Genomic DNA, 14,354 nt, shown 5'->3' on the forward strand with positions numbered 1-14,354 from the left:
TTTCATGTGGATTAAACCAGAGTTTGTTTTTTCCTGCATACTCTTGGAATTTACCCAGCCAAAATCCCCCTGGTGTCCCCTGCTGCCTGCCTGCCTCACCACCCACCCATGGCCCTACTGGCCCTTCCCAAGAATGAGGGAAAGTCTCCCTGGAGCAGGGTCCAGCAGCTCTGCCACTCCTCCCAGAACAGACACTGGTGGAAAGGCAGGAAGCACGAGCAAGGCAGAGGGTTGGCATGCTGCAGGGCACTCGGTTACCTTCATAATGAGCAAATGAGAAAGAACAAATACAAAGAAACCTTTTTATCCCACTGTGCCAATGCCCCACAGCCCTAACCTGTAAAAGCTTGGCCATGTCGCTGCTTTTTTCCCCCCTGGAGCAAGCATTCACCACCTTTAGTGACTCATGTTTCAGGAAACCACAGAAATCGGATAGGATGAACAGACGTTTGCACTGGTACTCTGCAACTAAGTCAAAGTGAAAAAGCTGCTCTCATCTGTAGCACTTCGACACAACATTAGCAAATATATTTTGGCAACTCAGAACGTGTCTGGTGTGGGATGCAGAGCAGACACGGGGCAAGGAGAGGGATGCTCTGGAGGCTGGTGGTACCCGGGCTGGGAGATGCTGCTGATAGGATGCCAAGGTGCCCAGGCTAGGATAAGGCAGGCAGAGGACACCAGGGCTCCTGCTGTCAGGACAAGCACAGCAAAGCACAGGAGTCTCTGAGGATGCCTAACTAAAGTACCGTGGCCTCTGTGGACAGATGCTACCAAAAAGGAAATAAAAGAGATATCTCCACAGTTAGCACAGCAAGAAGCAATATTGCTCTTCTGGAAGAAGATATAAAACCTGGACATCTATCAGAAAACTGATTCAAGGAGGAAAAACCTTTATCCTCCCTTGACATTTTTAAAAAGAACTAAAGCACAATCCTGCACAATGGTCAGTTTATGTGTCTATTATTTCTATTTTTAGCCAATACCTTATTAATTCTTACTGCTAGCAGTTATCTCTGCTGAAATAGGACAGCAGCACTTCAGGTGACCTAGAAAACAGGAGAAGCCTGGCACAGGACAGTGCTGTCCTGCTCTGGTCCCTGGCAACCTCTCCTGTCCCCACATCCACAGGGAGGGACAGAGCCACCACTACACTGCCTCTGCTTGCATAGCTTCAGCAGGGAACCACGTTTCTATTTGAAGTTACCCCGTGCACGTTCTGCTTTTATTTTAGGCTGTGGAGAACACAAAGGAAACCAGAAGAGAGGCTCCAGCCAGCAGCACCCCCAAGGCATCCCCCAAAGGGTAAGCCTGCAGATGACACTGACCATGATGACAGATGCCTGGTGTCAGGCACAGCACCAGGCTTTATGTGTTTTTACAGCACAGATACCAGCCCCACACCAAGCACTGGAGGCCTGCACACCTACTGCTCACCTGCATCACTCCTTGCAAGAACGGTGCTTGGTGGCAGAATCCATCCAGGCTGCTCTTTTACCCTGGTCTTGGGAGGGAGCAGGAGGTGCTGGGCAGCATCCTGGGTTCTTTAAGGAGGGGAGCAACAAGGCACAATGCTGCAGCAGGGGCAGCACCTACAAACACTGCCCATCCATGGGCTGTTTTCCTCCAAGCTGGCTTTTTAGAGCTGCTGTGGCTTTGCTTCCTGGGGTAAACCCCAATGGATTTGCTAAGGAGGGTTGACTTGGGGCAGTTACAACCAGCCTCAGGTGTGGAGCCTGATCTCTTGTGGAGGCTCTGATGGGGGCACGGGGGCAGAGTCCCACTGCACTTCAGGCCCACAGGTGCCGTGGCTGCTCTCGCAGCTCTGGCACTTGTTTGCATGGAGAGCAAGGACACATGGCTGTCATTCAGCACGGGCAAAATACTTTACACCGCATGTGCCCGGCTTTAACACGCATTAACCGCCAGCCTCCGTGCCGGGTACAAAGCTTACCTGGTGTTTCTGACTCGTTAAGTACAAACAAGGAGTCTTACCCCAGTGCCCTGATGCGGCTGGCTGGGGGTCTCCTTGGCAAAACAGGGGAGGGGGAACCATTCAGGGGAAGAAGGAAGCCATGCCTGGGCAGAGTCTTGCACCTAACGCAGCAGCCAGCCCCCTGTGCCAAGGGGAAGTGAGCGCAGAGCATGTGAAACAAGATTTCCTCTTTCTGGGGCTTTTTTTAGCATCCTGCTGGTTTTTACATAGCGCGTTTGGCTGAACTTTGCCACGCTGCTGCTCGGGATTTCCAAAGTGCAGTTTCTCTCATTGCTGTGTTTGTATCCCCCTTCCGAGGGTGGCCGCTCTCACAGGGCCATTTCTGGGTGCCCTGGGTGAGCACCCTCGCTGCTAGCCAGCTTTAGCTGGGCTTTCTGGGAACCCTCATAATGTGCGTTCACAGCCCCAGGGAGAGGCAGAGGGTGCTGCAAGCACATCCCTGCCTTGGGGCTGGGCTGGAGGGAGCAGGGGATGGTGTTGCAGGAACATTGCTGTGCAGTGGGGAGAGGGAAACGCAGCCCTGGTGAGGGGCAGCAGGAGGATCGCTAGCGTGCACGTGTGTGTGCACTGGGCTGTGAGCAGACAGATGGGCTGGGACTGCGCTTTGTCCTTCCCTTTGCATGTCTCATGGCCCAGCCATGGAGCTAGGGTGAACTTACCCCCACGAGGGATGCGGCCAGAGGAGAAGCAGCATGATTCAGCCTCCCTGACTGGGAGCCCCTGGGAATGAGATGAGAGGAAAGACATCTTGTTTAAAGAAAAAAATAACTGAGTTTTAAAAATCACTGGAAGGAAGAGCTGGGTGCAGCGGGCTTGGGGCTTTATCTTGTGAGCACCCCTGTAGATGCTCCCCAGGCAGATGCAACCTTGCCCAAGCAGTGTTCACAGGAGCACTGCCAGCATCTGCAGGCACGGGACACCTCAATGGACAGTGAGTGATGGCACTGCGAAGTCCCCGAGCTCCTCTCTGCTGGAGCTTCAGAGCAAACATCAGGCAAGAAGCTGAGACATTCTGGGTGAAAATCAGCTCAAGGTAAAGCTGTGCAGCTCCTTGTGAGCCACCCTCCCTCTGCCCAGCAGCTACCCCCTTCTTAGTGGCTGGGGCTGGCACCTGGGAAGCCAAGAGGAAAAGAGAAGCTCTCCAGGGCTGAGAAGATGCTCTGGGTCAGTCACTGCTGCCCTGGTGCCACCGCCTGGGCACAGTCCAGGGACCTCTTGAAGGCAAAGGGGGATTTGAGTGGAAAAGCTGGAGCTGGGAAAGACACAGCTGCAGAAACCCAGCAGCAAGTTAAATATGCCCTGTGATCGGGGGCGACTTCTGCTCGCTGGTACAGCCCAGGAGGCCGGTTTGTAGCAGCAATTAAACATGTTTTCTATTTATTGTGCAGTGGTTTTGCACCTACCTTCACTGGGCGAGGCAAGGTGCTTGTTAGGTGGGAGAAGAGCTGACCACCACAGATGGCCACAGCAATAGGCTGCTGTTAGAGAGGTGTTCTTACTGCTTTTGCAAGCTTTTCCATACCATTTACTTTGTCAGACCTGTGTCTCCCCACAGTGTTATAAACGCATCTTTCTGCCTTTCAGCTGCAGGGCCGCTCCGGTTGTCAAACTCCTCTGTTGAAAGCCGTGCCTGAAATGCCACCCAAAAGGTGACAGAGGTGCAGTCCCTGTGGCGAACTGACAACTGCTTTGGCACACGATGCATTTCTCAGTGTGGATCCCTCTCTGTCAACCCTGCAAGCAGCTAGAGTGAGGTCTGGTCATTTCTGACAAAGAGCATGAGCAAAGCACACGAGCAGGACTTCGATTAACACCCTATAGCCAAGCTTCTCCCCGCAGTGGACATGATGATCTGGTAACTAAAGCCTCACACACAGATGCCAGGGCTGAACCTGTTCATTTAAGCACCAACAACCCAAGAACAGCCTGGCTGCAGGAACATGCTACCATGCTGGGGCTGAGCACGGATCTGGAGCACAACCATGACAAACAGTTCGACCTGCACTGAAACAGACCTCAAGCCCTACTATGCGGTTACATACACTTTCATCCTGATCCCTGGACTAATAGGAAACACATTAGCTTTGTGGGTCTTTTATGGGTACATGAAAGAGACTAAAAGGGCTGTAATATTTATGATCAATTTAGCCATTGCTGATTTATCACAGGTTTTGTCCTTGCCCCTGAGGATTTTCTATTACTTGACTGGGACATGGGAATTTGGAGGAGGTCTCTGCATGTTTTGCTTCTACCTGAAGTACGTCAATATGTACGCAAGCATCTACTTCTTGGTTTGCATCAGTGTAAGACGATATTTGTTTCTTATGCACCCATTCAAATTCAGCGACTGCAAGCGCATCTGTGATGTGTATATCAGCATCATTGGGTGGGTTGTGGTCTGTGTTGGCTGTTTGCCTTTCCCACTTCTCAGACTCCAACAGGATGCTAAAAACACATGTTTTGCGGATCTCCCCGTAAAGGAAGTTGACCTTCCCCTCTCCATCGTAATGGTGACGATGGGGGAATTGGTGGGGTTCGTCACACCCCTACTCATCATCCTGTACTGCTCCTGGAAGACTGTCTTGTCACTAAAAGAAAAAAATTCTGCTTCACATGACCTCGGAGAGAAGAAAAAGGCTTTCAAGATGATTCTTACCTGCGCGCTGGTATTTCTGATTTGCTTTGCACCTTATCATATCAGCTTTCCGCTCGATTTCTTTGTCAAAACCAAAAGGATTGAAAACGGATGCGTCCAGAAGGTGATCTCAGTGTTTCACGTTGTGGCTTTGTGCCTTGCCAGCTTGAACTCCTGCGTGGACCCAGTCATCTACTACTTTACTACAGATGAGTTCAGGAGACGCCTTTCCAGGCAGGATTTACAAGACAGCATTCAGCTCCACAGCCTCAGTTACGCAAGGAAGCACTCCAGGGATGTGCTCAGGAAGGTCACCATGGACTGCTAGTGCTGGCCTTCCACAGATGGTTGCCAGGGCTTCAAATGTTCACTGTATTTTGGGGTTTGGCCCAATTTATTTTTTCCCACCACTTCCATTTCCAGCTTGAAAGCCATATGGTTTGAAGCCATATTGCTGCCTTGAATAAGCTTTAACCAACAGGGCTCTGCTTTAAGGGTAGATGTCCATCAGGCCCTTCAGGTCCTCTTTTCACCAAAGAGAGAGCAAATTATTTCTCTCACTGATAACTAACCCTGCACCATCACACCTTCATTAAGGGCAGCATCATTAAAGCACAGTCAGAGGAAGCAAGCCTTCAAGTTTACTGTAATGGAAACTCGCTCTAAGCAGTCAAACGTGCCACCCAACAGGCTATGAGAGATTTTTATGAAAGGCTCAGACATGGATGTATTTTTAGTAACAATTTCTTTAAAATCAAATAACAGAAGGTTTGGGCTGGGCTGGCGTTTCATTTGCACCTTCTTTTGTCAGACTGATTTTTCTGTGAACATCTGAAACGTTACATTTTGAAATGTGAAAATACTGTGATGGTATTAGGCTTTATTTAAATGCAAATGTTGTTTTATAATTTATGAAAAAAATATATATATATTTTGTAGAAAAAATGGGAATCCCAGAGAGCGTTGGAACACAAGCACTTATTTTCTTTTAAAAAAAACCCTTTTATATAATAAAACCAAACTGCACCTCCTCATCTCCACAGGAGTCTGAGCCGGTGTGTCTGTACCTGAGTATGTTGCTGGGTCAGGACGGATAATTCATGGAAACCATGAAGCACATTGTCATTCATTCACAGCAATGAAAAAGTGTTTTTTTTTTTTTAATTTCCTTTTGTATATGATTAAAAAATCCTTAAAAAAAATAATTAAATGTAATTCTTGGCCAACTCTCCTGTCTGTAACTGCCTGCATCCCCAGTACACACTAACACAGACCAACACGTGGCAGCATGTGGACACTGACCCCTCTCAATCACCTGTAGAACATTTCAGGTGCCTTTTCAGAATGATTTCAACCTCCTTCTTGCGCTGGGGAGAAAAGCAAAACACTGGCTCACAAAGGGACAACACACATCCCTGAACAGTGCAGCAGCTCATCTGCCCCCCAGACACGGTGAATTCCTATCGCTGAAGGCCAGCTCCAGCGCAAGCCCATCACCGTCCTTTCAGGGCTCTGTCCCTGTGGGAGGAGAGCAGGATGGCCCTGTACAACCCCACAGAGCTACTTTTAGCTTCTGAGGGGAAAAGATGCTACACAAAGCGGTGTCAGAGGTTCAGAAATTGTTCAGTAAGAAAAACCTCAATAAGCTTCAGTTTTCCCACCTAGAAAATGCTGTGGGTGCACATGAGCCGTTTCGTCTGCTGCCATAGCAATGTGGTTTATTCATGCTAGTCTTAACGGTCTCTTTCTACAGGAAGCTTGGTGTAATGCAGCTGCTCACATGAGCCACGTTTGGGAGAGACCTGCCTGTCCCCTCCTGCAACAGCACCTCTGCCCCACATGGGGTTAGCTTGAGCCATGCTCTCCATCACAAAGGTCTCACAAGCCCTTGGCTGATGATGCCACAGACATCAAGACATTGCTTAGATTAAGGGCAGGTGTATTTTCATGCCCTGTCGATGGCTCAGGATCCATGATATCAGCCCATGCTTGAGCCCTGGAGCACCACACACCAGCAGAGAGATGCTCTGCTGCATTTCTGCCAGCCAAGGAAGCCTCAAGTGGGGATGACACATGGCACACCGGGTTTGGAGAAGACAAGTGATACCCGGCCACTGAAGCATCAGGGAGCACTTACTGTTTGAGCACTTTGCTGCCCAGCTTCGAGCTCTGTGCTAGGCAAGATGTGATTCTTCACCTGGACTTTGCTCAGCTCTGGCTGCAGGTCTCCCTTAGCCTGTTCAAAGACAAAAGAAGCTGATACTCCCACGGAAAATTTTTCTAAGGAAAGCTGGTGAGTAGTAAATCTGGACTGGGGATCTGAATGAGAATAACCGAGAGTAAAAAACAACCCCAAAACATCCCCTTATTCTGCATGAAACATTTCCCCTGGTTGCTCAAGCACCTCTTCCCCAGGAGGGTTGTTATACTGAGAAGCAAAGCACTGAGGTCCCTGCCAACAGCCTCACCAGGCACACTTGGTGCTGAAGCAACAAGTGGCTTTTTGACCCAGAGTTAGGTTTAGTTTAATGCTAAGAGAAGGCACCGTGGCAAGAACACAGGCCCAGGGAATGTCTCGGGGAACGCTTGAAGCCCTGAAGCCGCTCATAAGCACCATCAGGTGTTTTAGGGAAGTCTTATTTACACCTGAAACAAGGCGAATGAGGATGACAGAGCACTGGGTGGGAGCAGAGCTGGTGGGTTTCTGAACGCAGCACAGCACAGCCCCGTTTCCATCGACTCCCACACGGCCCCGCGCCTCTGAACCCACGCGCTGCGGAAAGAGCAGCGCTGGCTGCGGCGGTTTCATCACCTCTATCCGGCTGCCTTTGTGTCGCTGTCGCTGCGACAAGAGAGGATGGGTCTTTTTTGTTCTTCTTTTTTACGTTGAGACTTGGAACCGCACTGCAAGGGAAGGCTGCTGCGGAAATGGGGCTGTGAACGCCTGCCCTTCTTCCTGCTCTCCTCTTGGTGCCTTTGAGCCAGAGCACAGAGCACCAGGGAGGCTCGCTGGCTGCTGATGGTGGGCTTGGGGACAGTGTTGAATCACCAGGCTGTAGGTGACAGTCCTGCCCAGGCACAGCCATCCTCCACCGCTGGTTGTGAGGCTTCCTGCAGCTGCACTGAAAGCACCGTGCCCAGAGCCATGAAAAGCTCTTTTCCAACCCATTTGCCCAGCATACACCTGAACCCACTGATCCCTTAAGCCCAGTGGCAATGAATTCCCTACTTAAGCTGTATGTGCATTGCTCAGAGCAGCCACCTGACAATCTTTCTGTGCCCCTTCCTCTTGCACCACGAGGAACTGGTTCCCTTTTCACCCCCTCTGCCCAACTTGTGCCTCAGCAGAGGCAACTTCTTGCCTGTGCTCAGGACCCCCAGCTACCTCCTGCCTGACGGCTGCCACCTGGGGTTAGGAGCAAGGAGGCTGATGGCCAGAGCCTCAGTCCTCTAACATTTCCAATATCCTCTTCATCTTCTCTGCCATCACCAGCCATCACACATGAGCTACCCATGTAACTCAAAAGATCCGGGGCCCCCAACATAAGAACGTGGAGCGAATCCAGAGGAGGCCACGAAGATGCTCAGAGGACTGGGGCACCTCTGCTCTGGAGACAAGCTGAGAGAGCTGGGGTTGTTCAGGCTGGAGAAGCCTTTGGGGAGACCTTAGAGCAGTTTCAGTGCCTAAAGGGACCAACAAGAAAGCTGGACAGGGATTTTTACAAGGGTATGTAGGGACAGGACACAGGGGAATGGCTTTAAACTGACAGAGGGGAGATTTCTATTAGATATTAGGAAGAAATTCTGCCCTGTGGGGATGGTGATGCCCAGAGAAGCTGTGGCTGCCCCATCCCTGGCAGTGTTCAAGGCCAGGTTGGACACAGGGGCTTGGAGCAAGCTGCTCCAGTGGAAGGTGTCCCTGCCCATGTCAGGGGTTGGAACAAAATGAGCTTTAAGGTCCCTTCCAACCCAAACCAGGCTGGGATTCCATGATTCTACGATCTCCTTTCTGTGTGAAAAGGCTCCTCTGACCCAAGCAGAATTTTGCTTTCCCCTTATGTGTCTTTTCTCTCAGCAGCTCTATCTTTTATTTGCTGTTGTCATCTGGTTGCTCAGTGTCCTCCAAAGAGTCCCCGTTTCTCGGTAGCTGGTGGTGTATTTTCCTGCTCCATTTAAGGCTGCACCAGCAGCAGGCTTTGACACTTTGCACTTCACTGTTCACTTCCTTTTTCACTTTGCTGTTAGAGGCCAAAACAATAGCATCATCCCCAGCGTCGTGAAAACGGCTCATTGGCCATAAAGACACACAGAGCATCAAACAGCACTGCTGGACACCACTCCTCAGACCACAGTAACTACAAAACCCACAGCGAGCAACGCAGATACAAGTCAACCCCGTCCAGAACAAAAGCAAAAGAAAGAAGCTAAACTCCTCACAGGGATGGTTTGATAAATACCCCGATGAAAAGAAAGCAGACACGCTGGACCTGTACAGCCAGCACCTGGTTCTCACTGCCAGTTAAGTCAGCACAGAGGAGCTCCAGCACTTGGGCTGTACTTGCCACTGTAACGTGTGTGTTGGGCCCAGCAGCTACCCTCAGATCAACCTGTTTCTCCCACCCTTCCCTCAAACGCAGTGATTTGCTCTACAGAACTTAACAGCAGGGATTACACAGCTGAAATAGATAAATGGAGGAAGACTTTCTGAATTTCTCAAAATTCAAAGAAAAATATGCCGCAAAGTAGAGTACTTGGGAGACTTGGTGTGAAAACTTGACATTTCAGTTGAAATGAGCAGTCAGGGGTGCAGGGATCTTTGTTTTTATCATCATCCACCTAAGGAGAAAGAACAGAAGATCACGGCCCAGCCCTGGGCACAGGGGACAGACACAAGCATGACTTTTGGTGGTTAATGTCATGTCCTCAAAGGGGAAGACCTGGCTGCTTGTTCCTGCTTCCAGCTCTATTTCTGTACATCACGTCAAAGCAATACGGGATATACTCCACAAACATCACGAGCTGCTGGTTGGGCTCAGATGTGGGTTTTTGGTGGCACCTAGCATGCCATTTGAAGGGGTCCTGTCCTTGTGTGGGTGATGACTGAACAGCAGCTGCCTCTAAGAAGGCAAGTCTGGCAACATGTCCACTTGCCCCTAGAGCCCATTTCAGCATGAGTTAGACCTCAAAAAATAACTCTCATCCCAGTCGGACCCAGTGCTCCATCTGGACACACACAGAAGTACCCTCATACAGTTAAAGGGAGGGGAAAAGAGAAGCTTTTGGGGGGTTTGGTACATCCATGGTCAGCAAGTGGTTGACCTACAGTCATTGAGATTATAATATTTGATACCAGTCTGCTTCAGTTCCCTTCAACCCCTGCTTTTTTTTCTCCTAAGCATAAACTTCATAAAAGAAAAGCCAGAACACCCAACAGGGATAAGATGAACACAAAGGACATAACCAATTGTCATAACTTACTGTGAGAATTAACAAACCTCTTCATTCTCCTGCCTACCCATTTTCCCCAGTGGGCTCAACAATGATGCAAGAAGGAACCATCTTGGTAGGGCTCCAGCTTAGTGAAGGGCATGGCTTTTGCAACCACAATGTGCAGCCACTAGTGCTCTGCTCCAAGCACCCCACAGCCAGTGTCACTTCCCTGCCTGCCATCCCAGGGATCCCAAGGGAAAAACTCCATTTTAAAGCTTTTAATCCACCCAAACTCTTGGCTTGGCTGCCTGGTTTCTCCAATCTGCCATCAGCCTGCGCATCCGTCCTGGGATGCGGTGCCGTTATCTCACACAAACTCCACTACTGCATGACACAGTCGATATTTAAGAAATGGTAACTCCCTGTGGTCAGACTGAGGTCTGCACAACTAGAGTGGAAGCTCCCAGGAGACCTATGCAAAACAGAAGCTAAAACTCACATGGCTATGAGTTCCTAGCTTAATGAGAGGTTTCTTATGAAAGTGAATTAACACTAACCATGCAGGTTCTCCACAGCTCCGTGTGGGCCCTCAGGGGCTGGCAGTCAGCATTTGCAAGGGTGAATTTGCCTCCCTTTGCATCAAAGTAGCCCTTGGAAGAAATACCAGATGGGGGACCACAACGCTGTCTTCTCAAAGGCAAAAGGATGAATGCAACAGCAATGCTGCAAGGCTGAGATCTTATGGCTTCGAAGAACATGTCCATGCTTCTCAGCACATGAGACAACCAGCATGACCTCTTCTATATGGAACAGCGTACAAAAGCAATGGGGCAAACCAGGCCTCCTCTGACCATCTCCCTATGAAGCAATGATACTTTCCTGCAGGCTATCAGGGTTCAGCCCCAGAGCATCAACTCACCAGGCCATTAGTGTTCTGTGGTAGATCCCAGCTCTGCAGCAAGGGCCCATCCTTCCTTTGGTAAGTCTTTTGGTAAGCAGGCTTTGCTTGGTTAATGACAAGACAGAAGAGGAAGAAAAATCAAGTGATGCTGGAAAAGCAAGAAGAGTTTTGCAGTGGGAAACCATTGGCTCCATTAAGAAACAACAAATACAGTGAGTCTGCAAAAAAGATAAACGCACATATCAGTGTATCTGCAAACAGGACATTTATAGAAGAAATACAGAATTTGAGATCTGGACCTCACTTTTTTTTCTCCTGGACTCAAGGCACTCAGCCAGAAACTTTTGTTTTCCTTCCAGTTAATATGAGTTGTTTCCTATTGAAAATCAAAGGTGAAATCTGCAGTGAAAATAAGGCCTCAGAAGTACCCCAGCCATCAGCACTTCTAGGTGCAAGCTCTCCTCCACCCATGTGCACTTCTACTCCCTAGCCCTCTGCGCCCAAGGAAACCTTTACCATAGAAAACACTTTCATGCAGTCAGTAACAGGAGCCTGCGTCTTTGGAGCATCATTCCCGCTCCTCAGCCTCCCTGCTACGTATCCCCTTCAGTGGTGCACTGTGAACTGCTGGGAGCTTTGGTAAGAGCAGAACAAACTTGGACATCAAGGGAAGCAGCTTACACTGCCGCACAGATGGATCAGATAAGCAGAAATGCTTTCATTTCGTTGCAGACTGCAAGCTTACGTGAAAAGCCGGCAGTTACAGCTCAGCTCTCCACCACCAAAGCACTGCTGTTCACTTGGGTTAGGGTCAGATTCTCCCTGCCTTCTCTTGATGTAAGGAAGCAAAGCTGTAACTGCTTCCAACTTCTCACTTGAGTGACAAGGCACACTAGTGAGGCTAGGGGAGCCTGGATGGTGGCTACTGCATTCCTCTTATTTTTCAAAGCATTCACTAGTGAAAGGGTCTGAGAAGACGAAATGACAAAGAAGCTATAACCACCGAGCACAGAGAAACCAAAGGACCAAGTTACTTACTGTCATGCGAGAGTGCAGTTACCACTGACACCACCATGCCACAGAACCAAAAATACCTACATAGCCCTTCCTCCCAAGGGACCTTTGACAAAGTAGAAAACATAGGTTTATCCATCTGTGGATCTACTCCTGATAAATTCCACAGGCTGTCGCTCTCACTCCAGAATAAAACTACCTGGTTCCATTCCAACAAGGGATTAGGTCTGTAGAAAGGAAGCTCCTTGTTCCAGAATCACATGTCAACACCCAAGCTTAAACCGGAACAGCTTCAAACATCAACCAGCCCTAAAATGGAACAGCTCGCACAAACCTGAATGCTTCTGTAACAGACACACATTTACAGTCACAGTGAGAATGACTTAAGACAGTAAATTCACTTTCACACTTGTTAATGTGGAACTCAGTGGTGCTACAGTACAAAGAGAGAAAATACGCTCAAGTAAAGAGAAGAGTTGAACTATAAACAAATAATTTCCTCTGGAGGTGCAGAGTCTAATTATTCCCATGGAAGCAAATACACCCAGTCAAACTGCCTAGGTAATATCACAAATATATACACATAATTAAGAAATCATTGTAATTAAATAATGTGACTGTAATTACACATTATTATTTTGGTTGCAGTCTCGAATCAATCAGTGCCAGCATTCGGGCCCTGTGCTGCAGCAGGCAGCCAAACCATCCCCCACACAGCTCAGAATTAGGACAGTCAAAGCAGCTTTAATCCTTCCAAGCCTGACCTCAAGCTCAGCCTTCCCAGAGTGGTAGCTGCTCAGCCACACAGCTAGCCGCTGTGCCACTACAGAGGCTTTGAGGGCTGCACTGCATTTATCCGGCCCTGCAAGAGTTCTCTTCTGTTACAGACTGTGAGGCTAGTTCAGGGCATGTTAGGAGAATGCGAGATGAAACACAACAGATGGGGAAGCAGTAGGGTGGAAGAGGCTGTCTTTAGTCAAAGATCATAATGGTTTGTTCCTTCCTAGCTTTCCTGAGTACTTCAAGGAAGACCAGAAACAAAAGCATCAACCGACAAAATCTGAGGCTGGCAGCTGCTCAATCATGAATGAAGGGCCCGTCCAATGCAGCCCCCCCTGCTGCAAGCAGAGCTGAAGCAGCTGGGGAAGAACAAATCCCAGACATAGGGAGATTATTGGAAAATGCTAAACCAGAATTCCCCTGGGAAATTCAGAGCTGATTTCGGCTGATATTCCTGCCATCCTTCACTATAAAGTCTGCTGAGCACACCTGTGGTTTTGGTAGCTGTCCCTGCCATGCCAAGAACTAGTAAGTCTACAGAAGTCAGCCCAGTCTTGTGGAAGTCCTAGCAGGCTCTTTGTCCTCCAGGCATCTGCACGTACACTGCAACTCTTCCTGCGAGTGCAAGGTGAGGTTTTCACTACCACACTAAGCATGGCTGTGCTGCAAGTCCATAGCGTAGGGTTGTGAAAATGTCTCTTTTAGGCAACCAATTTACCAAGTCTGAGAAGCTCCATTTCACACCAGTTTGAGACCTGGGTACATCTTTCAGATGTCTCCATGCTGTACCCATTTTCCCTTCCCTGGATCTGCTTCTCAATGTATTTCTATATCCAAGTAAGAGTTTAATTTCTATGATTTTTTACAAAGTCAGGCTAGAGGAAACTCTGAGGTAGACTATCACCTACTTTAATGGAAGTAGTCTGTCTAACACATCACCAGTTGCCCACATCTTACCAGGTACCCCCAGACAGAACGCCATCAGGCTTTTGCAAAGGTCAACAACATCTCCTCCAAGGCACGAATACAAGTCTCTTCTTAACTGTGATTTTTCCTCCAGCATGACTTTGATTAGAGTACTTAAACTTGAAAAACCATCACATGCAATGCTGGAAAAGGGATCATCCAAAGCACTGGACTGCAAACTTCACATTCATGAACATATTTAACACTTACCTCCAAGTATACTGTGTCAGAAAAATAACCTTCAAGCTAGCATAAAGATCACTTGTCAGTAAGTGCACCGTGGTTGTTTTGTCAGTCAAAGCACATGTAAACAGAAGCTACTCCAGTAAATCAGTTTGCATTTGCACCTTGGTTACATTATCCTTTCAGTTCCCACAGCCATGTCTGAAGGCCAGTCTTACCTGGATATTTAATGGGGTTTTCGCACAGGTTACAGTTGTATTATAAAAATGCTCTTTACTATAGATAAAGACAAAGCAAAGACACTAAGCACAACCTAGAGGAAGCCTTCAAACCATTTTTAGGTTTAATCTTGGCAGAATACGCAAAACCCTGTACATTAGAATAAATACACAAGTTTTTGCCAGTTCCACACACTTACAGCCAAGCTCTTGCTGCCTGTGCCACCTGCT

The 14,354-nt window shown here is 48.6% G+C and overlaps 1 protein-coding gene and 1 long non-coding RNA gene across 2 annotated transcripts; one reads left to right on the forward strand and one right to left on the reverse strand.

Annotated features, from left to right (window-relative positions):
* The first annotated feature begins 1,157 nt into the window (after positions 1 to 1,157).
* GPR174 (G protein-coupled receptor 174) lies at positions 1,158 to 5,665 on the forward strand. Its single transcript, XM_061445671.1, has 2 exons — positions 1,158 to 1,305; positions 3,581 to 5,665. The coding sequence occupies exon 2, from the start codon at positions 3,979 to 3,981 to the stop codon at positions 4,957 to 4,959; it is 981 nt and encodes a 326-aa protein (XP_061301655.1). The 5' UTR covers positions 1,158 to 1,305; positions 3,581 to 3,978; the 3' UTR covers positions 4,960 to 5,665.
* Positions 5,624 to 11,034, reverse strand: LOC133265302 (uncharacterized). Its single transcript, XR_009741918.1, has 2 exons — positions 10,619 to 11,034; positions 5,624 to 6,867 (listed from the first exon to the last, which is right to left on the reverse strand). It is a non-coding gene; the product is annotated as an uncharacterized LOC133265302 (long non-coding RNA).
* Positions 11,035 to 14,354: the final 3,320 nt, after the last annotated feature.

The sequence above is a fragment of the Pezoporus flaviventris genome, unplaced genomic scaffold (assembly GCF_033815535.1).
Source record: "Pezoporus flaviventris isolate CSIRO_AGI_PZ_B2104156 unplaced genomic scaffold, CSIRO_AGI_Pfla_v1 ptg000005l, whole genome shotgun sequence".
NCBI lineage: Eukaryota > Metazoa > Chordata > Aves > Psittaciformes > Psittacidae > Pezoporus > Pezoporus flaviventris.

Coding starts and splice junctions, on each gene's coding strand:
- GPR174 (XM_061445671.1), top strand. CDS start 3,979: ATGACAAACAGTTCGACCTGCACTGAAACAGACCTCAAGCCCTACTAT.